This window comes from Gambusia affinis, linkage group LG14, assembly GCF_019740435.1.
Source record: "Gambusia affinis linkage group LG14, SWU_Gaff_1.0, whole genome shotgun sequence".
NCBI classification, from domain to species: Eukaryota; Metazoa; Chordata; class Actinopteri; order Cyprinodontiformes; family Poeciliidae; genus Gambusia; species Gambusia affinis.
This window is the reverse complement of record NC_057881.1, coordinates 13,273,844-13,298,608: the sequence shown is the minus strand read 5'-3', so window position 1 is coordinate 13,298,608 and position 24,765 is coordinate 13,273,844. Positions and strand designations below refer to the sequence as shown.

The 24,765-nt window shown below is 36.5% G+C and overlaps 1 protein-coding gene across 1 annotated transcript in view; it reads right to left on the bottom strand.

The window, feature by feature from the left end:
- The window catches only part of necab1 (N-terminal EF-hand calcium binding protein 1), a 29,831-nt gene extending 6,037 nt beyond the window's left edge, over positions 1–23,794 (bottom strand). Inside the window, exons 1-8 of the mRNA XM_044137930.1 lie at positions 23,642–23,794; positions 20,978–21,002; positions 17,184–17,292; positions 14,137–14,162; positions 13,896–13,993; positions 7,551–7,687; positions 2,338–2,459; positions 964–1,040 (exon numbers count right to left, since the gene is read on the bottom strand). Of these exons, the coding sequence (XP_043993865.1) occupies positions 964–1,040; positions 2,338–2,459; positions 7,551–7,687; positions 13,896–13,993; positions 14,137–14,162; positions 17,184–17,292; positions 20,978–21,002; positions 23,642–23,728 (681 nt within the window). The 5' untranslated portion in view covers positions 23,729–23,794. The remainder of the gene's footprint in view (positions 1–963; positions 1,041–2,337; positions 2,460–7,550; positions 7,688–13,895; positions 13,994–14,136; positions 14,163–17,183; positions 17,293–20,977; positions 21,003–23,641) is intronic.
- Between the last annotated feature and the right edge of the window lie 971 nt (positions 23,795–24,765).

Sequence of the window (24,765 nt, the reverse complement as noted above, 5' to 3'; positions counted from 1 at the left end):
AAGCTGCTATAGATCGCACTGCGGAGAATTATTGCAACACATTTACATAATATGCGATGCATAGAGAAAGGGACACTGTCTATATGTCCCACATATAGAAGAGATGTGGGACACTGTCTATATGTCCCACATATAGAAGAGATGTGGGACACTGTCTATATGTCCCACATATAGAAGAGATGTGGGACACTGTCTATATGTCCCACATATAGACAGTGTCTATATTTCTCTTTTAAATGTTTTAAAAATACTTCAAAACTCATAAAAGTCTAATTACAGAGTGTGTGCAAACCCAATGTAGTGGATGATTTTACAGTTATAAAATATCTATATTAAACCTTTTTTAAATTTATTCTGACTTTATGTGATGAGCTCCTTGTCCTGGCCCCTGCTGTCCTGCATGTTTTAGATGTTTTCCTGCTCCAGCAAACTGGATTCAAATGATTCAATTACCTCCTCAGCATGTTCTACAGAAACCTGATAATGACCCATTTATTTCAATCAAGAGCTTTGAAAAAGGGAATTATGTAGACCTGCAGGATAGTACAGAACCCTCTGAAACTGTCTATGGGCAACTGATTTCATGTGTAATATTTTCTTCTGTCAGAATCGTTGTTACTGTCTGATTGACTCTCGTTTTACTTCTGATACAATATTTCCTGCCCCGTTTTCTTGGCTTAAAAGTCTCATCGAACGCCTCCCTCACATGTCAGTTTACGACACATTGCTTCATTTTCAGGTCCACATTTTCTCTCCTGTGTGAACATATGTGTATGTGTTTATAATGTGGGCAGGTGTGGTTTGCCACTCTGATATTGCTGTGAACCTACTCGTCACAATTTCAGGGGATAACGTAAAGACCAGATGGCTGAATTGCTGAAAGCAAACAGCAGAAACTAGACACAAAATGAGGCGTAAGAAGACAAGTATGAAAAATTATGCTGAAGAAAAAGGTGAAGCAACCTTTTGTTCAAGACGGTCGATCAGCTTCTGCAGCCTGTTGACCTGAACCGTCCACTGACAATCTTCATCGTAAACACCTGGGGGAGACCGAGAAATAAAAAAATAAAAAACACACAAAGGAAGCTGGATTTTAAACAACAAAGGTGCACAGATGAAAGCTGCTTCATACGTCGTGTCTGTTTAAAATATTTTCATCCATCGATCCCTGGAAGCGAATGCAGGTATGAATGACTGCAGTGTGCCAGGGGGTCATTTCAGGGTTTCCTTTCATGTCGGGCGGAAAACAACCACAGAGATCAATGGGAAAGCTTTGAGACCTGTAATCGCTTTGTTTGGGTTTTGTGTATGTTTCTGGAAATCACAGCAGGTGTTGCGCTGGAGAGGCGACGAAGAGGTGACTGTGTGCAATCAATGGTTAAAAAACAACGAGAAGGGAAATGGAGACAATCAGCTGGAGCAGGTAGAGAATATTTTATATGTTTGAAAATGTGGGGAATATTTTATCTTTGCTTTAAATATGCATTTTGGTAAAGATTTAGTACAAAGGAGCATCTGGACTCTGGCAAATATACCATACTTCTCAAAGAAACATTAATAATGGTCTTCATCTTGACTTTACTTTTCGCAAATTTTAGAGTTCAAAGCATTCTGGAACAAGTAAAAACTTATGTTTCTTCAGTGAATCAAAACGCCAATTTAACACACATCAATCATTCACCTTTTATAGCTTAGTAATTTGCTTTAATACAGCTGCACATATCAGTCATATACAGCTCAAAGTTTTAAATTAGCCAATTTCTCACAGCTTTGATTTATGGTCAACAAGTTAAAGGCTGAATCATCTGACTTTTATTTTTCTTGTTATTGAACACATCTAAAGTATGAACATGCACCACTGTTGATCTAGTAACACATCATGCAGTAGAGTGTTTTCTGATGAGCTCACCAGATGAATGTTAAAGCCATGTGCTTTGGTGTTCAAAAATACCCAATCTTATTATTTCTTTCCATTTTATCAGATTTAAAACTACTTTTTCTAGCCTAGACACCTTTTCCCCCCTCATCTTTCTGTTGCAGTTCTCTGACAAATAAGTCATCACCAGCAAGCAGCAAGTTAGATGACAAAGAAAAAACCTTGATCTGTAAATTTTGGTTTTTATACACAGGCATCCAGAACCCCAGGGCTCCGGCCCCCCTCCAGGCTGTCCCCGACCTTTCCTCTGCCTCACCTCGCTCTCCTCCCTTCCGCCTCTGTGTCGTGCTTTCTGATCTGCAGAGACGTGCTCTCTCTGACCCCGCAGCTGTTTCTTTGCAAACAGCAATGCCACGTTGAGTTATTTAAAGTGAGCAGTACATGCAAACGCGTGAACCCACCTGAATTGACAAGACTGAGGAGAGGGTTGTTGGGGGAGAGGCTGTTGTTTCTCTGGAGCCTCCGATTGGAGCGACGACCCGAAAGCTGGATGGACAGAACCTCTGGCTTCACGGGGCCCTGTCTGGAGACAGAACAGAGGTTATTGCTCTGAAATCGGTTCAAATGTCTAAGCTAGTTCAAGACAAATATCATCTTGTGGCACTTTACAAAACAAACAAATAAATAAAACATCCAAAGTATGCACCGAATTGTAAATTATACAATGATAGAGGGAACTTATTTATATGCATTCCAATTTGGTCCAGCTATTAAACAATGCAGTCGAGTTTAGGTTAAAGTTTTCTTTCCAAGGAAATCTTGGAGCCAAACAGAGCCAAACCTATAAACTCTGTACCATCTGTAAATCCTAAGGATTAGAAAAAGAAATATCTCCTTCCAATGTTTTGTCTAAAGCTCTAACTAACAAACATTTTAGTAATCAATTATTCTGTCTTGATTAATCAGATAAAAAACTGACACATTTTTCTGATTTTGCCTAAACCAGGTGCATCAAACTCATTTTTGCTTTGGGCCAAATCAAGAATATGAATGCTCTTAAAGGATGTATTGATAAACCCTGTTCACAAACTGTTAAAATGTCAATAAATACAGTGAGTAGGTCTAACATGTTGACTAACTTTTGGATTAACCGATTAATAATTGGACAACAAAAGACACTTAATAGATTTTTTTTTTTTGCAGGATATTGGTGAAGCCACTTGAGGAGTTCTGGGTATTATGTATTTACAAACATTTTACATGCTAAACACGAAATATAAGTAATTCTGCTTAATTACTGATCTGAATATTAAGTTGTTCTTTTAGCAAGATCACATAACGTCAGGCCAGATGCAACTTTTATGAAGAGAAAAATGTTAGTGACGGCAATAACTGCAGATAGTGAATAATTTCAGAGTAGTAGGAGAAAGTGATGATTATGTTCTTCAACAGCCTATAGCAGCATAACAACAGAGATAACTCAGAATAGCCTGAGTCATATTGACTCTAAGCTTTGTAAAATTTTAAGCTCGGTTCTAAAAGTGGACAGGATGTCTGTCTCTGTTGGGAACATCTGGAAGAATTAGATCACTGACATATGAAGGATCTTTAATAAGTGAAAGAGAGAATTTTAAATACTAAATCTAAAAGAGAAACAGTCATGGTATTACTTTGACACTTTTAGAGAAAGTTACACAGCACATTGAGCAATGGATCGACATTTAAATCATTTTCGCAACACACATTATTAAGGGGCATACATATCAATTGGGACAGCACTCAGGTGATTAGATCAAGCTGGGAATAAAATCAGCAAACCAAGAGTTGTGCTGCTTTATTCCAATGTTGTGTTGTGCTGACATTGACATTAATGTCAGTGACAAGGTGCATGCTCCCAGAGGGTGACATCACCTACAATTTATCATGCTGCCGTCAACTTGTTTGGGCCCAGACTTTGAAAAGACTCGAGGGATTCCGAGTCCACACTGATTGTTTTATGCAAATTTATTTCTACGTCTTTTTCGCAAACCCCTTTTCAAATCTCTGAACATTTCTATCGGTTGTTGTTTTTTGTAATCTCAAAGTTAATTAACTAATCAGTTTTGTGTCTGAACAAGTGCATGGCAATGATTATATATCTTCTTCAATTTGACTTGAACGACGACAACAACAACAAAAAAAGGCTAAACATTAAAACAAAATGTGTAATAAAACGCCCAAACACGAATTCATTTTTAAAAGTACAGATTGGAAACTGAATAACACATCATAGTTCAAGGAAGATTAGCTTAATAAATACCACCTTTCCTTCAAACAGTGTCACATTTGCTCTTCATGTATTCTTCTATTTTTAAACACTCAAAATTTTTTTCAAAATTTGCAAAGCTTAACATCAAAAGGTGGTTTGTTTTTCTGCTTCTGGTAAAAAGAAACAAACCAAACCCTCCAAATGGAAACACACACCAAACCTTGACTTGTGTGTATTTCTACCACCGTCCTGTTGTTGCAGTCAATGTGTTCAGCAGAGCTTTTTAGTTTAATGTCAGCTCAGTAGTAATAGTCACAGTAGTAATGTTTCCCCCAGCAGTGACTCATATACTGCCAGTGTTTGCATCATGATTAAAGCTAAATCCTCTGCACTCAACCAGAGACGTGTGCGTTAGCAAACATTGTATTTGTAGCCAATGTGGGGACTGTTGGCTTCATATTTGCCAAATTGTGATTTATTTCTAACTTCCCAGTCCTATTTTCTCTTTTGAATATTTTATTTGTGTTTGTTTTCTTGGTAAAACAGCACATAAGCTTAACAAAAACAACAACAGAATTTTACTCATTTTTCTAAACGGCGATGTATTGTGAACCCTTCATTCATACTATTGTAAATTTCACAACTAATGAAGTGATAATTTATGTGAGGCCCTTGTTTTTCTATTCTAGGAAAGAAAGAAGCTTATTCATGTTGATCTATTTCTGTTAAAAGGGAGCTGCAGGGGCAGATGACACCACTTAATCCCCATCCAAACTTGGTAAAAACTTAGTGTGAAATATCCACAAGCTGACATCTGGTATGGTATGCTGGTGAGTCATATCCTCAACTACATATCAACTTTAATTGGCAAAACTGTCAACTTTAAGGAATAAACGAGGAGTTTAAAAGCTGGAGAGCAAAGTGTGAGGTCAGAAAAATAAGAGACAAGGTAAAAATGACCACCTGTGTTTAAGATGGCATATTATTTAGAGAAGTAAGTTTCTAATTACATGCAGCATTCTTTGAAAAACCAATATAAGTATGCATGTGACTAAAAAGACAGTCTGTGCAAATAGCACAGCCTTTTCACAAGCACAAAGGGACTTTAAAAGCCATCGCAGTAACAACTCCTGATGTTTGCAGGAGCACAGTGATTACATTCAGACTCAGGGGGATTTCTCAAGTAGCAAGAACACTGACAGAGAAGAGGCAGCCCAGGGAGTGAGGGACAGCCACTTTGAAATGACATAAAATAGAAATGGAGAGATTTATAAGAAGGGAGAAGAGAAGAAAGGACACTGAAAATGTCTATCAGCTAAGAAGAAAGATTTTTATCTGCATCCTTGGCTGTAAACATGGTGATAATGATGAACAGGACAAGAAAGAAGCAATGACTGCAAATTGTGTCGTCTTTCCAAAACCACAAGATAGTTTCAGAGAAATCCAAATGGGTCTGAGGTTTAATCCATTAAAAGGTTTCCAGTTTTATTATATCTAAAAGATGTTTGTTACAGCTTTAATTATTGCTACTATTCTAACAGATGAGCACCTGGAAAGGCAATAGAAATGATTATCATATTTTTCCGTCAAAGTACTCAGGTTTAGAAGAAACAAAATGTTATGTTGAATCTATTTTTTTTTTAAAATAAATAGCTATTCCATCTCAGCAACCTCATTCACAAATAGAGAGATAACGAACTGGACTCTCTTGCTTAACAGAATTTCAGAAAACACTTCATATGATGCTTAATAACCCTTTAGCAGTAGTTATACAAAGTTTTTCCCCATTCCAGGTTGGCGGGCAAGACACTGACAGGTGAAAATGTGCGTCATTAGCTGTCATATAAATGTACTGAGCCTCAAATAAACACAGACAATACCTGCAGGGAGGACTCACCTACACGTCCGTCTGCACACATGCAATCCATGTGAGCAATCTGTGCATGTGTGCTCTGGGTGAGTCATCGCCAGCGCTAATGACCTGAGCACACTGCAGGCATGTTGGAGCTCTGAATTCAGACCCAGACTGATCAAGAACGAGCAGCAGAACCGTCTGAGGAACACCGCCTGACCAGGGCTTAACTCATACAACCACTGGGAGATAATTAACACCCAGCAGTCTGACGCTTTTTATGATTTTATGAAGGTTATGATTACACTGGTCAACAGTCAAAAAAAATTTCTGGGGTTTTTCAGCTGTTCAGGGTAATTTTGATGTGCTGAATCCAAAAATCACATTGGTTTTGCTCAATCAGGTCAACTTTCTGAACAAAGCTACATATTAGTTTGGGATGCAGTCATGATGGCTGATTGGACTCTGAAGAGAGATATTCCTGCTGCTACTGACCATACAAGGCGTTCAAAGAAACGGAAATTCATGCCCTGAAGATGCAATGTTCAATTTACATGTACTTACCCTTATCAGTGTTTTTACTCAATTTACAGAAATCCAAATTTGTATCATTTATTTAAGACGCTCTGTTAGAAAACAATTATTTTTTTCCTAAAGCCATTTCTTGGATGAGAAATATTATCGGAAATGAACTGATAACGTCACAAAAATGTCATCAATTTAGTCTGTAAGATTAGATTTCTCCAAATAAGAACTTGACCTTGTTGGAAAAAATGGATGTCATTTTTTATTCAGCGTTGCAAAAACCAGTCCTAATTCAGTTGAAAAAACATAGACAACTTTCAACAAGTGTTCTTTTGTGACCCAGTGTTATCTGATCATGTCCAAGTAACGCAAGTCATTTAAACTAGTTCAAGTTTATCTTTTATGGGAAAGTGGACAGAAAATACGGGGTCTACTGTTCTCACTTGTCCTGAGCAGAAAAATCCTGCTGTCTGTTAATTCACAAGACAGATTTAAAGACTGACTTTTGAATTCATGTTATATTAAATTATTGTGAACAGTCGTACACTGCCTGTGATTAAATTAAATTTAAACTGCATGTAAATTGTCCAAAACATGATACTTTATCTTAAATTTATATGGTAAATTTTGAAAAATGTAATAATATAAAATAGGCTCTGTGCTCCTCTGTCACTTTGATCTACCTTCCCCTATGATTGTGACAATCATCTTCATGTCATCACGTCCTCCCTGAGTCCCTTTCCTTAGATCTTAACAAGCTCTCTTTAATTAGCTGAAATTCGTCTGTCCCCAGAAGAAGATTTACTTATTAAACGAACGATGACTCACATGAGTTGTACAAGGAAGAGCAGGTGTTCTGATTGGGAACTCGGCACAGGCATTCTGTGCAAATGCATCTTTCGTGTCCAACATGAACGATGTAAATTAGGACAAACAGAACATGCAGACAAGTAGGAGCGTGTAATTATGGGTTTCGGTGTGCATTTCGTTCATGCTTCTGAGACCGAGTGTGTTTGTTGGTGTGAAGGACCAGAGGGATTCGCACTCACTTCTCCTGGCGGGTCTGCTCGGCTGTTGTTTCCATGGCGCACTCAAGCGAGCTTTGAAGCGAATGAAGCTGATTGGTCGTCTCCTTCAGCAAGAAGCGGGTCACAAACTGCTCCAGGTGGGTGGACTCCTGATAATCCTGTCAATCAAGGTGAGGAAAAGGGGGAGGACAAGTTTGAGTGGGTGGAACAACAAAGGGAAGCTGTGACAGGTTTCACATGCCACTCCAGAGTCACGAAACGTCCAAACCTCCTCTGCTAATTAAAATGTGCCTAGAAGATTGTTCAGGAGAGATTATGCAACAGTGCTGCTTGAGAAGAGAAAATATGAAAAGAATGATGAGTAGGAAATGTCAGGTTTTATGGGTAATTGTTTCATGATATTTAGCGAGGAAAGGACAAATAAAATCATTTCTCCCTATTCTGGTCACAATCAGAGGAAAATGAAGCTGTATCTTCCTCTATCACGGCATTTAACAAAAAAAAAAAACCCTTCAGAAATAATAAAAAATATAACAAAATAAAAAGAAGCGGGTTGAGGCGCTAAAAATAGACCTGACGGCTGCTGACGCCGCAAAGCTGCGGGAGTTGCGCGGGGCGAAGAGAGGCGATCTGCGGTGGCTCCACTTGTAAATGATTTAATTATCCCAACTGTAAAAAGTTTAAATATAGTCCGACATGCGCAGTAAAGTGGCTCCTGACAGAACGTGACTTCATACTGGGGATATGACGCTGCTGGGTGGGCGGTTTGATGTCTATGACGTATGGACGGATGTCATAGGTCAGGGTCTTTATTTGCCTTTTTTCCCCCTAAACATCACTCATTCTTCGCAGAACCTGTTGTTCTTGCTAGTGTTGAAAAACCTGAACCCTAACCCTATCCCTAACCCTTCTATTTTAGCATATAGCTAAAATGCTAAATTCAATTTAGCTAAATGCTAAAATTAGCAAATGCTAAAATTAGCATTTAGCTAAAATTAGCAAATGCTAAATTAGCTAATTAGCACTAAGCTAAAATGCTAATTAGCTCAATTAGCATTTTGACTAATATTAGCCAAAATGCGAAACGTCTTGGCTAATTTTTGCTAAACGTTAGCATTTTTGCTAATTTTAGCTCATACGCTCATTTTAACACGCTGAATGGCGCAAGTCCATGTCAGTCGACGTTCTCGTGATTCTCCTCATGCCGTCGATCGTGCTGCAACTTTCTATGGCGTCGATGCTAACTTTCAGCGTCAGAACGCCGGGTCCAGACCGACGGGCGCACTTTGGCAAGCCCCATTTAAATTTCTTCAGAAATTTCCTAGTTTTTGTTAGTGTTCCCTTTGGTCTGGTAATCGACTTTTGCTCCCCTCTGTCACTTAGCCCATATTTACTTATCACTACACTTCAACTTTATGTCTAAGTCTCTCAGACAGTATATTGAAACCATTTAAAAACTGTATGAAAATATTCTTACACATCCAGATAGTAATCAATCTGGGCCAATAAAACCTGCTCCAACTTTTGTAAATTAAAGTGATGCAATAAGATCCGAGCACTGTAAGGAGTTATTATTATTATTAAGGCAGTATTCTGGTGCTGCTAAATTAAAGTTTCCAGCTTGTTTGGAAACTTTGAATTATTATTTATTTCTCTCCTTTACGTTCTTTCATAAAATTAATGTTAGGAATTATAACTCCTGTCTAGGATGTAAAACCTGGTCTTCAAACTCCAAAATAAAACCAGTAAACATTTAATAAATGCTACACTGCTACACCTTTAAGTCTATTTTGGCCATTTGAGCTTTTAGTTCTTATTCAGAAAACTTTTACCCTTTCCCCTTTAGGAGAAGAAAGTAGGATTCGAGTAGTCAAATCATTACATTATTACTGCTGATTAATTTTTGGATACCGCTATAAGTACATATTTTACAAATAACACACAGTAGAAATACTGGAGAAATCAAAAGTCTGACTTCTTGAAGGAATCCATTGATGCTTTAAAGTGAAGAATACACTTTATAGACAGATTAATATGATTGAGACTAAATATATATCTACATTATTTCCATTCAAGTTCCAATTATGTGATTATATTTAGACACTGTTGTAGTTTGAGCTAGTTTAAAGCAGCAGATTGATACTCACTCCCATTTTTACCAAAGTACAGAAGGAGTGTTTATTTGGGACTCATCGGGAATCCAAACTGGACTATAATCTTGTGGCCGTCAGATTAAGAGTGAAGGATCTGCAGGTGATTTTAATAACAGATGCTGTCAAAATTGTCCGGCAAAGATCGTGACTTGATGACTCCTTCAGACGCATCATATTTTTCTAATTTGCCCAAGACGAGTTTGCAAAGCAAAACAAAGATTACACGCCCATATTTCTGTTACACTTGATAGTCACATTGCATGTATGACGGATTTACTGGCACCTTGTCATTTTCTGTGAGAGGTTTTATTTATGTCAGGCTGTGTTTGTTGGGTAAACGGATTGAGAGGGGAAAATATACCTCTGACATTGTGGACATGTCATCAGCCGTGGCAGGAACAAAGCAGGAGGGCTGTCTGTTGTTCAGACTCTAATCAAAGAGGAGTGAGAGATGCTCGGCTCTGTCGAATTTGCGGCGCACATTCAGCAGCTGCTCCCTCAGTTTTGAGCTCAGTGACTGTTTGTACTCTTGACGAACAAAAAGTGCATTTTAAACCAAATAACTCAGACATGAATGTACAAAAAGAGTCTGCTGGTTGTAAGACATAGTCGGTCCCATCTTTAATATTTCTTTTTGTTTATGGGGAATATTTTTTTAAGCAATACACATTTGGACATAAACGCGCTTTGAGATGGTGAGAATGAGTTCTGACAGACCAGTAAAGGTCAGCCTCTTGCAGTCTTAGCAATGTGTGTACGTTCCACAGATCCACAGAGTCATTTAACAGCTTCTCGTCTGCCTGATTTTTATTCCTTTTTGCCTCCCCCCTCATGCTTAATTGACTGCTGCACAAAAGGTCAAACGAGAGCTTTGGTGAAGGCAATGACTTTTAGCTCTCTGCATATTGTTATACTTTCCTCCAAGTACCCCACAGAGCCAAAAATGTCAGAACGTGTGTATAACATCTTTTATCCTCCTTAGTAAAATAGTAAAAAAATAAAATACACATCTTCCTTAAAAACTTTTAGAGCATCAACTCAAACCTTCACACCTTTTCTTCATTTGTGAATGTATTTACATTTGTAAATACTTTCCTTTACTTATTCTTAGCTTAATAGCTCAAGCTCAGTCAAACTGGATCTCCACAATTTTTAGACTTATTTGATCTATAGAGCTGGACTTTGACTGGACCATCCTAATTCATAATTATACTGATGTAAGCTTCCCAACTTTTTTTTCTTGTCCATTATTTTCATTGACAGTGTCAATTTTGTTTTATTTTTTATCATATTCTATTGTTGCCCGTCAAATTAGAATGGATATTGACTTTGGCTATTCCAACACATTTTCACTCCACATGTTTGCTGTGTCTCCACCTCTCAGGGTTTTATTCCAGTAAAGTATTTTTATTCTTTCCACTCTTCCATAAAGGTCGGAGTTGTGGAAATGCATGAATAACTCTGCATTAATAGATCCTGTCAATGGAGCATTCATTTATTAACCCCACTATATATACAATGTTAGTGATATCAATTTAACTACCCATAACTGCATGTATTTTACAAATAAATTACTACATTAGCTGCCTCCACATAATTTTTCACGTTATGGTGAAATTATTGTTTTGGAACTGATATTTGGCCCAAGTAAAATCCATATGGCATCTCTGATGAGATATGTGTCGCATTTATTAGATCCACGTTCATGTTTCAGCAGCAATTGTGTGTGTGTGTGTGTATGTGAATGTGTCACACATGCAAATACAATGGCATGTGCATGCACATTGTCAGCGCACAAAAAGACCCAAGATGCGTTATGAAGCGACTCACATGCAAGCGGCCCCCTCACACACATCCACAGCCAGAGACCGCCCCCTCAAACACATATACAGCTTAACAGAGATGACCGAGATTCAGTCAGTGACTAACACAGCATCTGTTCTCCTCCTGGCTCATCTGTTACTCAAGCATACTCAGGGAAATTTAACAGATCATGCATCTTTTTTTTAATCATTTTGCTTCTATATGGCATCATATTTTTCTAATGAAGATGTTTCTGAAAGTCTAAAGGCATGTGAAGACATCAGCCAATTGAAACCCCACGTCGCAATTTGGATTTTTGCCACTGCCGGTTTTTGTCCAGACTGTGCAGGGCAATTTGTTTTCAAGTGAGGTCAAATTTCCATTCTGAGTCAGTGAACAAACTGTGAAGAAGTTTGTGAGGTCGACTGATGAGTCCTGTTCTTCATGAGGGAAATTTCTTTTAACAGATCAGAGTGAAGCAAAGAAATTGCTTCAAAAAAATCTACTCTTTAATGACTGCTATTACCTCTCTCCTTTGTTCAGCATATGTTTTGAAACCTGCTTAATAAAACACATCTCAGAGACTCATTGTTGTGAGTTTTGGTTTGTTTGGATGAAGAAATGCCAAGCAAAAAATAAAATACAATCTAAGTGAGTTTGTTCTTGGTCTTTTTTACATTGATTTTTGTTTTTGGGTGAGGCTCTATTTGTCCTTTTTCTTCTTATTCGTCAAGTATCTTTCCTTTATTACACATTTCTTGTTGTGGTGCATTTACGTTTCACCAAGTCATGTTTACGACACGTTATTTCATGTTTATGACTGTGACATGTCAGTCTTATGCACAACCCTTCAAATAAAGTGTTACCATCCTTTTTTTTCCCAACCAGATCTTTTATCTAACAGCTTTCAATTTCAGATCATGCATCAATCTTTCTTAGTTTTTTTTTTTTTTTTCTTTTTACCAGAGGATGAACATCTATTGTCCAGCACTGTTGCAGCCTATTAAATTTCATGTTTATTTACTCCACAAGTTTAGTACAGAATATTTTGATCTGGTGCTTAATGAGTATGAGTAAGCCATGCCGCATCTTTTTAGGCTCTGTAATGGAAATTTGACTAATGGGAGATCAGAGGGAGTCATTTAGGCGACACACTGAGATAGACTTGCCTTGCAGCTAAAAGACGGGGCCACTGTAAGAGAAATCAAGCATCTCTTTGTTTTGTTTTTTTATTGAATGACTCAAATTTAGCTCGACTTTTTAGCATTTGTTTTTCTGTCACACCACATGAATCATGGCTTGAAAGACGCAGACACCCTTAGGACTTCTAAATTTAAAAGTAAAATTTAATAATTTTGGTCCATTTGAGGGCAATCTAAATCATTAGAAAGAAAATTTTGGATTGTCTAAAAGTGGGGAAGAGGATGGTAATGAAGTGTCGGGTAACACGAAGGCATGTTGAGTCCTGCTAGAAAGTTTTAGATTGACCTAGTCAAAGTCTGGATTGAGAGGTGCTGACATGGTCCTAAACAGGCTATTTTTAACTAAAACCCCTCCAATGCCATCAAATTAAAGTGATTTTGCAAAGAAGAGTGGGCCAAAATACCTCCATAGCGACATAAAAGACTTGAATAGATACCAGCAACTGTTTTTCTTTTCTAAGCTTGAATATCTGTACATCTGGGTATGATGTGCTGCTTGTTGAGAACCAATGTGTATTTAATTAATCTCTTTATTGTTACTGATCAGGTCAGGTTGTGGGAACTTCTTGTATTTTTCCAGGTTATCTTCATCTGATGATCAAAATAATTTAAGGGTGGAAAAGCAGAAGAGATTCAGCATATTTTTAAAAGTGGCTTTTTTTAAATAAAAGCTTGTATTTACTTCAGGCTACAATATGCATTAACTGTTATGATCTTAAACCCATAAAAAAAACAGTGTAAGTGCTTAAAGTCACCGGGAGTATCAGACATTTGACAGCAATACTGAAAAATTTATTCAAATAACTTCTCGTTTATTGTGCAAAATTGTTAATAAAACATATTTTGAAAGATGAAAGAAAGATGTTATAACACTAGGGAAATGAAACATGCGGTGGTGGTGTTTTAAAAAATTTATTTTCAGTGCAAAACCATGCAGTTGGGGGTTTTGCTGCTGCAGTTTTGCGGTTTGGTCATATATGCAATTTTATACCAAATTTTATGGTATACAATTTGCATATGACCAAATGTTTTGCCATATGCCAAGCAAAGCAAAGGCTTGACAAAAATTTTATATATTTAAAAAACAACAACATGCAAATCAAATGTCCAGAAACTCAAGAGAGAAATAAATTAATATTGAAAACCGATGCAACAATTTTCATTGTGTGTGTGTAATTGTGAAATTAGCGCTATTTCCTTTAGCCTACCTTCTTTGTTTTGTCCATTGCTTTCAGTATGGACATATTCAGTTCTTCCAAAGCTGCAAGAACGTTCTCATATTCACCAAGGTGCTGGGAGAAATACTCTACGGACCAAGAGAAAAACAGAAAATACGGGCAGGAAGGGATTTATTCAGATGCCCAGTGGGATTTGGTCACAGCGATCAAAATGTCAAAAAGCATTTGAGTGTTTCTCTGAGAGTGAAGTGACAGTACAGCGTCAGCTTACCACAGAGTTCATCCGTGTCCACATTGCTGTAAAAAGACGACAAAACAGGAAGATTTAAGTGCCATAAAAATCTGCAGGATTTCACAATTACAGGGGAAAAGACCAATACAGGCAACTATTTCCCATATAATAAACTCTTTTATAGACAAACCGATATGATGAGAAATTATGTGCAGACAACATGAAGGGAAGAAACTCTTTTAAGAATGCATTTAATATATTTTTTGCATAAATTCTCAATTTGATGAGATCTGAAAGCAACAGTCCAAAAAGAAAGGAAGCTAAACCACAGGTGATTCCAAAGTGACACAATCTGTCTTTTAGTTGTTGTATAAGCCCTTCAGATACTTTTGAGATTTATAAAGCATTTCCTTTTTATAGTGACAAAAACTGAAGATGTTGGTTGCCTTAAAGCTGCAGCTGTTTTTCACTTGGGAAAAAGCTGCCGAGATGAGCTTTGTCTGAACAAGAGAAAACACTTAGAGACCTGGAGGCTGGCTGAGAACAGAGGAAGTAAGAAAATAAACCGCACAACAGACCATTAAGCTCTTTCTGATGTGGCCTTTTTTCATTTCACATAAACTAAAGGGTGATATAATGCTAACATAGTGGAAAAAAAACAGCAGATAAAGACATAAATATCAAGAGGTTCATTATCAGTTTTCTAAGAAACCAAGCATATATTTAAAAACAGACGTATTGAGTAATGTTTGAGTGTTGCACACCAAACCGAGGAGCCTGGTCCTAAAGCTCAGTGACTCATTCTCTGATCAATACAGGACTCAATCTGAGAGCTCTAAATGGGTTCCTAACAACTTCACTGCCTGTTGACTGAGAGACATTGGGGCACATTCACCTTGAGTTTAACATGGATTTTTTTTTAAAAAAAAGACTGTGACAAAGAGGATAACTGGAAGGTGAACGATATCAGTTGTAGTTAGAACAAAAACATCGATCTGACCTTCTTTTCCTCCAAAGTGATAATAAAGTCTCAAAAATATTAGTGTTTTAATGACACTATGGTGTGATACTCAAAGGTGTGTCTGAATATCTGTCACTATATGTCAGATCTATTTTATCTAACAAATTTAGGTTTTAAAGGTAATCAATTAGAACACTTCAAACTGTGAATATTGTGCTAAACTCAGATTGTATAACCTCTCTATTCAATTAAAGGAATGATTACAAGCTTGAAAGTTTTAACTTGTAAAATTTTATCTGGAATGATCGTCTGTTTACATTTTTATCTTTCTATGTGGAAAATCTTAGGCATGTGGTAGATAAGGAATAAATCTGATTATTGTCTGTTTTCATGTTTGTCTTCAATTGTTTTGGTCATCTTTTTATTTCTTCACCGCTTTTGTTTTTGTCTCTGTGTCGTTTTCCGTCGAAGCTAAATAGAAAATGAACCCAAAAGCTATCCGAGTAAATTCAAGCCAACAACACGAGTCCAAAGATAGCTTTAACGTTCCCACAGAGAAATCTACAGAAAGCTTTTTGCTCGGTAGGAAATAAATGTGTCACAAAAAGACGGGAAATCACTGGAATCTCCTTTTGCATCAACCTAAAATGAAGATAATGTATAACAATATATGTCTTAAATGAAATCCAGAAATAAGGGCAAGAAATTGGGTCATAAATTTATTTTATATTTAATAGTTATTGATTTTGTTAAACTGCCAAATAACTACACAGATTTTTTTTTATGGTCATCTTGTGTCTCAAAACATTGCATTCTCTGATGAACCTAAAGCTTTCTTTTTTTTTATTCACAGTTTTTAATTGACTTTTCTAAGGGGAATTGGATGAAGAGTAATCAACAAGATAACAAATGAGTGATTAGGCTATTTAACATTTCAATAGTACTCCCAATTTTTATACAATTTTAAAACTACTCTAAAAAAAAGAATGAATCAATTAAAATACGTGTGGAATTAGGTCACCCAGTATGCACATATTCCAGAAACCAGCATTACTTTTCTCTGCAATCACAGCTGTGGTGTTTTTATAAATAAAATGTAATAAAAGTGCATTTCTTCCAATGCGTAGTCAGCTGTTGTTAAAACGAGTTCAGTAATTACATAATGCACCTCAACAGACACATACCATGCAGTTGGAGATTGCTTTATAAATTATGGTTTTGAACATAATTAACCTAGTTGCTCATTTTGTGCTCAATAAAAGCTTACTGTGGAAAATCTGCTCAGGCAGTGATCATGATCCCAAGCAGAACTCACTGTGTATCTCCTCACAATAAAGGAAAATAAAAAGTTTTCACAGATTTTCAAATCACATCTTTACTGTTACAGGGCTGTAACTAAACTGTTCACCTCTCTGTAAGATAAAAATGACACACTATGATATTAGAAGAGCTGCTACTTGACAGAAAATATATTTGTATTTTATGCAGAATTTCTAAAAATTCACAGCTTGTTTGCTACTTTTCTAGTGTGCTCTATAAGGAGGGAAACGCCATGCACTGTATCTACAAAAACATCACAAAGCAGAAAGTTTTTAGTATTTCCTAGCTTCGATTTCATAAGCATAGTTTCTTACAAACACACATTTACAACGCTTGCCTTTCAATCTATTGATCAGGAGAAAAAAAAGCATTTCATGTTGAGAAGTCTTTCATGTGTTTAAAGCCTTTAAATGGAAATCAATACAAAATGAAAGGTCACACAGATTTACTGATATTGCTCTATTGAATTTGCAAAAGCAAAAGGACTTGGACAGACATCCAGTTGGACTTAAAAGTTTCACCTCACAAAACTTATCGTCAGGACAGTTAACCCATTTCAAATTGGGTGATTCAGAATAAAACTGTGTGAATAAAGTTTAAGAAAAGCCGCGGTTTTCTATAAACTTATGAAATGAGTCAATATTCCAGGAACTCTGAGAACACCTTGGTTATCAGAGAAAGAAGAGTTTGAGCATGTCTGTGTCTCTTGGCATAAATTTAATATTTTTCCAGTCTGTTCACATCTGAAATCTGTCCTGTGTGCTTAGACAAATTGAAAACAAAATGAAGCAATTACTCGACTCACTCTGTGTTATGAGTATCAATCGTGTGGAAAAGCTCCTTCAGTTCCTCGGCTGTCAGGACTCCATCAGAGAAGTAGGATTTGAATTCATCAAAGGACAACTTCCCATCATCTGAGGGAGAAATGAAAATTAGGATTCATGAACAAATCTTATTTAGGTAAGGTGTTAGTAGTGGTCATAATAATTAACAGCAGCAATGTTCTCCTTTCACATAAAAACATCTTAATAGCTCATTTTAGATTAATTTTGATAAAACACCTACAGACTTAGTTGAGATTTGCCAAACAATGAAATAACGCCGAGGAGTTGCAATAAACGCATCAAGCCCCCCAACCCTCTTTTTGACACTTTAGGAGCAATCAAACCGAACAGAAATTGATGCTCTCGTTTTTATTATTCCAACAAATAGCATTTTGTCTATGTGGGGTCGTCAGGATTTTTTCCATTAAACTAATGTGATAGCAATCTCACAACAATCAGTCACTTTTATGTGCTGAGGCTCTGCAATTATGAAAAGAATAAAGCAATATGAAAGATTTATGAGCAAAGGATAAGCAGAAGTTTGCAGAGAACAACCTGAATATCAAAATGCAGACATTTCGCCTCCGGCTCTGTCTGCCTGTCTGTGTGGACCGAAGGTGGGTGATCTTTAACTGTTCACTGCTGATCTGCCACAGATCTGACGTTAAGTTGCGTTGCCATAGATACCACGAAGAAAAGCCACTGGCACAGAAATGTAACGTAAAGTGACTCACTGTCGATGAGCTCAGACAGCAAAGCATGGAAGTCTTGGCACATGTGCCTTTTTTTTTGTGCAACGCTAAAAACAAACATGCAGGACGGCCTCAAAGCTTTTAGTGCGTGGGATGGATATTTAATGGATACAGGAGTATGTCATGCCCTGTGAACAATTGCTGAGCTATTTTTTATATATATTTTTTTGCCTTCTTAGGATGTGAAATTGAAAGAAAGAGTTGCTTTCTGAATGGCTTTCGAGGCCCTGGGGTTCAAACAAATTCCCAGACCATTGTAGATATTTTTTTCCCTTTTGTACACAGTGTTTCAAAGCCTTGCATGGTCTATGGAGAACAGTTCCTGGCAGAGGTATTCTGACCTGAATACTCTGCAAAACCAACCTCCACCGCAATTAGGGTCAAATTAAGGCCAAACTTCATTCTTTGAACGTCTGGAGACAGACATTTTTCTGCTTTGCTAAATACCTGGTACTCTGTCATTGGAAAAGAATATTTAAAGTAACATTATTTTTTCAAGATTTGTCCCAGATCCTTGAACAGATTTAGGTGTGATCTTTGACTAGGCCATTCTAAACACACAAATTCAGCTCAAATGAATCATTTTAAACCACCCTGAAAACCTTTCAAGCACATTTGTATTTCATTAAATGTCGTCATGTGGACAACTTTTCATCTTTCAACCACAAATACCTCCCTTTCAATGACCTTTAAACAACCTCTTGCTCTTTCTATCTTTGTTGTTTATGTGCACACTACTGTCAACATAAAACATGGTCCTTGAGGATAAAACAAAACAAAACCTTATAAATATTCAATCAAATACAGTCTATGCCAGCTGGGTTGCTTTTTATGATATACTTGTGGCACATCAATGTAAAAGAGAAATCAAATCATTTCTAAAAGAAATGCTTGACATGACAGTTTTTTTTTTTTTTTTGCTAATGTGAAAATGAATTTAAGCTGAAAACAAAAGAATAAATCACTGGAAAGACTCAAGTCAAGCATGTGCTCAAAGAATCCTTTTTACTTTGAAATGAGCAACACGTTTAAAAAACATGAGCCGGAGGAACGCAAAGAAGTGGAATATTTTGACACTACAGTTTTACAACATGATTGGTAAGAGAATCAGATTCTGTGACAAAAGTTGAAAACTGAGCAAAAGCAATTTCTTTCTTATGAATGCTCATAAGAAAAAAAACTGGATGTTCCATGAAGTAGTCAATTCTTCCAATAGAAATGTTCACATGTCTAATCTTTGAATTTCTTCTTTGAAGAAGAAAGTGATTTATCAACAAATGTTGGGTTACGGTTACCCCAAAGCGTCTCAATGACATCAAGACTTTTACTCAGCCTGGAACTGTCCTTGTCTTATTTCTCTACCAGCCCTTGGTGGGTTTTTGTTTTGAACAGCATCCCATATATTATTCAAACACACACTAATGGTGGATTTTATGATGTTGAGCTACCCTGTGCAGAAAATCCTCCCTAAACCATGACACTTACCCCAAAGGCCATATTGGCAGTTTATCCAAATACATTCACTTGTAAACCTTTTAGACCGCTTTGAATCTCTTAGAAGACCCAAAATCTTGAGGACTCCCAATTTATTCCTCACCAGTAATATTTGTGTTTCTCATTTTGCAGAAAATCTTTAAAGACCTTATCTTCAATTGTTATTGGTTATTTATCTTACTTAAATCTCCCAGGGGTGTTTAAATGTATATTTCCTGCCCTCAGCCATCACCATCTTCTCTGAAAAGTCTTGAATAATTTGATATTTAAAGTCCAGTTGGGATTTATGAAGTATTTTTTTTATTATTATTATTCAATGGATATACATATATCCAAATATTTTGGAGGAACACACAGATTGTCATAGAGTACTCTAATTTTTCCAATGACCACACGTAATGCTTAAAAATTGTATCTATTCATATATACAAGATTTAGGACAAGTAATTAGAAAAAAAAAAGCAACGAATGCTCAAACATGTTCCAGAAGCTCATCCAAACTTTATGGGACTTGTTTGGGGTTAATGGAGGTGAAGTGCAAAAAAATCCGCCTTTTGTCTTACAAATAAAAATCTACAGTTCTCTTTGGAAACGATGAGTACTGCGCCTGGAGGCCGAAAAGAAGAGAGAGCATCTGACTTATTTTCAATGTGCCATCTAAAAGCCAGCCTCTCCAGTGATACCGGGCTGCATTAGTCCACACAACATGGGCAACATTTGCGCATCTATAAAAGGCTCCATCAATGCAGAATTATAGAAACAGCTCGTGTAGCAACATATCCATCCAGCTGATGAAACAAAACACAGAGAAAAAAACAGCAATTGGTCCTACTGATGGTTAAAAGATGAGGTGATGCAACTCAGGGGTAAACGTGACTCTGTCCCACATTTTTCAAACTTCTTTTAGCATTCAGTTTGGGAGTCACATTTATTTTAACAAAGGAAGCAACATTAACATATCAGAGGTTGATTCCCTTTTTATCACTAGAACTAACACACACATACGCCCACACACACACCCACACACACACACACACGCACACACGTGCACACACACTTTTTTTATTTACTAACCTTCAGAAGATCTTACTGACATTTAACAAGGCTATAAATCTTTTGGATTGCTATGAGGTTTTTACCAACATTTATAAGGAATCTATTTTCTGCTTGTTATTTGCATAAGAAGCCATGTTTATCTTTAGATAGGCTATGTATCTTATATTAGTGCGTCACATAAAACATAAAATATCAGATCAAATTAACAATCAGGCAGCTAGCCTTAAGGGCCACCATGATAAAAGTCTCTGCAAATTGTGAAAATTTCTGCTTTTTCTCTTTGTTGGTGCTCTAAAACAGAACCGTAACAGCGACGGGGTCAGTTTTCTGTTTCCATGGAAACAGCATCAGCAGACAGTCATGATTGGAATTTCATTCAGAAAGTGCGTCTGTTCCTTTGCACATCAGAATAATGCATTGGATTAGTACTTGATGTATAGCCGCATGCATGTGTTTGCTGTCGGGATACGTACCGTTTTTATCGGCCTTCCGCAAAATCTGCAGCCACAAAGAAGGGGAAAAGTGGGATGTCAAAGAAAAAGGTGACACTTCATCAAAGTTAGAGTGGACGTGTGTGCTGGGGTGCATGAGAGTGGAGATCATTGATCACACTTGCAAAAGTGGCATGTCATTGAATTATTGATCGCGCTGTCCCAGAGTCCACTGGAGATGAAAGAGAGGCTGGCAGTGACCACATCAGCTTCAAACTGCTCAAATCGCATGCTGAAAATAGCTGTACCCGCCTTTAATTCACATCAAATTTAACTTGTAGCTATCAGGCAGTAGTGAAAGGAATCTTTACTTGCAACACAAACACTTCAGATTGAAATATTGACTCTGTCTGTCTTCTGCCTCTACATGTGTTGTGTTTTGATTTCCTTTTTCCTCATCAAAACCCAGCGGCTGTGTCTCAGTCAGATACCACCAGAGTTCTGCTTGGAAGTTAGCATAATAATCAAAATCACTTCAAAAATATGATAAGTTGCTTAACACTTGTACCTATTTTTCAGCTAAAAAGACTCAATTAGATGCTTCCACAGTCATAAGTCTGTATTTTGTTGTTTTTCAATAAAAGGAAAAAAGCACACATCTTGCCAAGAGTTTCTGCTACGAATATCTGAAACTTTTTTTTTTTTATCAAAAGAATGAAAATAATTTGCATTTTACTTCATCATATGCCTTCTAAAATGCCTGATATTGGATTTTTTTGCAGATAAGAAGTCAACTAATTGGTAAAATAAGTTGAATTAAGCCAGTTATTCAGTGCTAGCCTCATAGGTTTATTAGAGAACATCAGTGAACAAATTGCACCACGAAGACAAATGAACAGAGTGGACAGGACTGGATAAAAGTGAGGAGAGACTTCAAGCAGGATTATGTTACAAAACATCCCGAGCTTTGGACATCTCATGGCACTCTTCCAATCTATCTTTTGAAAATAAATCATGGATATTTCCTAGTTATGCACTAGCCTGGGTCGGTCTATTACGCAACATTCAAATCCCCCAGAGGTTTGGGGATGTAATGCTAAAAAGATTTTTTTTAAAGTTCAAAGGGTGTGAATATTTTTAGAGTTATAGTAAACATTAACAAAGTCAAGAACTCCAAGTATTGATCTATATGGAAAAAAACAAGTCATCAAGAATAATATGGGACACTGTTTGCTTCACCTTATCTTATGTTGAACATGTTTTAATTCAAACATGAAATTTAGATGTAGCTGGATTTCATTTGATTTTTTTTTTTTTTAATAAATGAAGCCATAAATGGAAGTACAAGTCATTTCATTCCCCTGAAACAAAACTTTCTTTTCCAATATGTGGGTCATCTCCACAAACACACCGGCAGAGAAGTGAAAACATTTCAAAAACTTGTCTTCCAGATGTCGGAGTTTGTGCCAAGCAGATCAGCTCAGGCTGAGAGGCTTGAAATCTGCCTGCCAGATTCCCTCCGAAAGCAAGCCCTGGTTTCTTTTCCAGCCTCTTTACTGTTTGACACTACATGACACATCTGCGATGCTGCTTTGCACCCAAAATAACTTGTAGCTATTTGCATCGGCATCCAACTTTCCTTCATAAGACCAAGGGAGGCAGACAGATTTCTGTAGGAGACACTGCAGGTGAATCAAAGCGTGGAGGAATGAGAGGAAGGAGTTCTGAATAATGAGGTGATGGATGAAGGGCAGGAGGAACGAGGCAAAGACGTGAAAGATCCTAAGAGATTATTTTCCACTCTTATCTGCATATATATGCAATTTTAATGTTTAATTCCTCATCTTGAGGCTGTAATCTGCAATAACAGTAATCTGCAAATATTTTTCTGTTTAAAAGTTTGAAAGGTATTGAGTGGTTTGATTTAAAATTAATTAATTACATGACTTAATCAGCATATTAAATTTAATAATTAGTCAATTTGTTTTCATTCTTATTATTACTACAGTTGTAAAGTAAGAAATATGTCTTTGGACATTATTTTTCAGTGTTATTAAATATTTAAAAATATTAGTACAACAACATGCAGCTATAATGATTAATTATGCTATTTTATCATTTGTATTGCTATTATTATTTAGAAAAATAATAGCAACTACATAATAATAATTACAACAGTAATAATAATTTTGGAAGCATACATAAAAATACTGAAGACAATATTATGTTGAAATGTTTAAAATCACTAAAAGTATGAATAAAAACAAAGTGAAATCTGATCGTCTCAGTTTGAAAATGCTAATGATTTTTTTTTCTTCCAAATTTCAAATTGAAAATACAAAACAAATAAAATGCAATAAATCCATGGCAGGAAGAAATATCAATCTAAACCATGTTTTTATTTATGAACCCTGATGTGTGGGTGGAATTAAACCTTTTGAAATCATTCAATTAATTGCTTAATAAAGGCAAGTCCTGTCAAATCCGTTGATTTGATAGAGCAAAAACCTTTCATTAAAAGATCATTAACAATTGTGAAGTGTGTCCAAACAGTAAGCAAAACTCATTTATTTATGCATCAAGCAAAAAGAAACAAAAACTGGGGTGCCGTTTTTGAAGTTTCACACTTAAGCTAAAGATCAAAGGCAGCGCTGATTCCACGAGTCTGAGTTTATTTTGTACAAAATGAATGAAATGGACACTTACGTCAATAAAAATGGACATTCCTTTTTTCAGCTCCAGCTGAGTGCAGGGCTCCTCGGACACAGACTGAAGCTCCTCTGAACAATCCATCCTCCTCAGTGCTGCTTCAGATGCAAACTGCAGAGGAATGTGTCTGCTTGCGCCTCTTCCCACTGATTACTGCCACAGCTGAAGAAAGCTGCGGCGAAGACAGAGAGAACCAGCCACAGTTTCCTGATAAAAGTGTGTCAGTTTAATATTTAATTCATGCTGTTTTAGAACGAAAACGTCTGTGTTCGCTTGTTTTGACTCCATCCTAAGCCACGATTTTGTATTGGAAGTTAGTACATTATTTTCTCCTATGCCTTCAAACATCAACACGTTTGTCATGTGTGATGCTTTTACTTTGAAATGTTTCCTGCTGCATGTCGCTGTCTTATTTCTCAGACTTGATTCTAAGCTGAAGGAAAGTGAGAACCTTTTTTTACTGTTTCAAACTTTAAATATGTGCACACATACTCATAAACTTTCACTAGAAAACCCATTAAATAAAACCTCATTATTTCACTGGTTGAAACATTAAAAAATTACATAAAGAAGATATGTGGGACACGCAGTCCAATGAGCATCACAAATATGACAAGACGAGAGAGAAATTTACAGCAAGCTCTCAAAAGAGGTCAACTTAGCTTTGATATTAAAGTGATCTTATAGACATCTACATCTCTGAGGTTTAAGTTTCTTTTTTGTGTAAAAGTATGGGATGTGGCTTAAGACTGAAAATGCATTATTCCTTTACTTTCTCAAGATCAGATATTTTTATTTAAATATTATCTGAGAAGCATTTTTTCTTTTTCTTTTAACTGTATTTACATGTCATTTCCAAACAAAATCAACAAAGTTGTTTTCTAGTTATTAGCAACGCTTAAGAAAAAACCAAAGTAATTTTGAAGATAAGTGTGGAAGGATGTACAAAAAATAATTAAGTAGTGTTTTGAGTATTGGTTTTTATTTTCATTTGCTTTTCAACGAAGTAGTAGCTGATAGGGGAAAAACAAAGCAGCACTTCCATCTAGTGGAGAGTTCTGGAAAGACAAAAAAAAAGCCTACCTAAATTGATTAAAACCTTTTTAAAATACAGGAGCGAC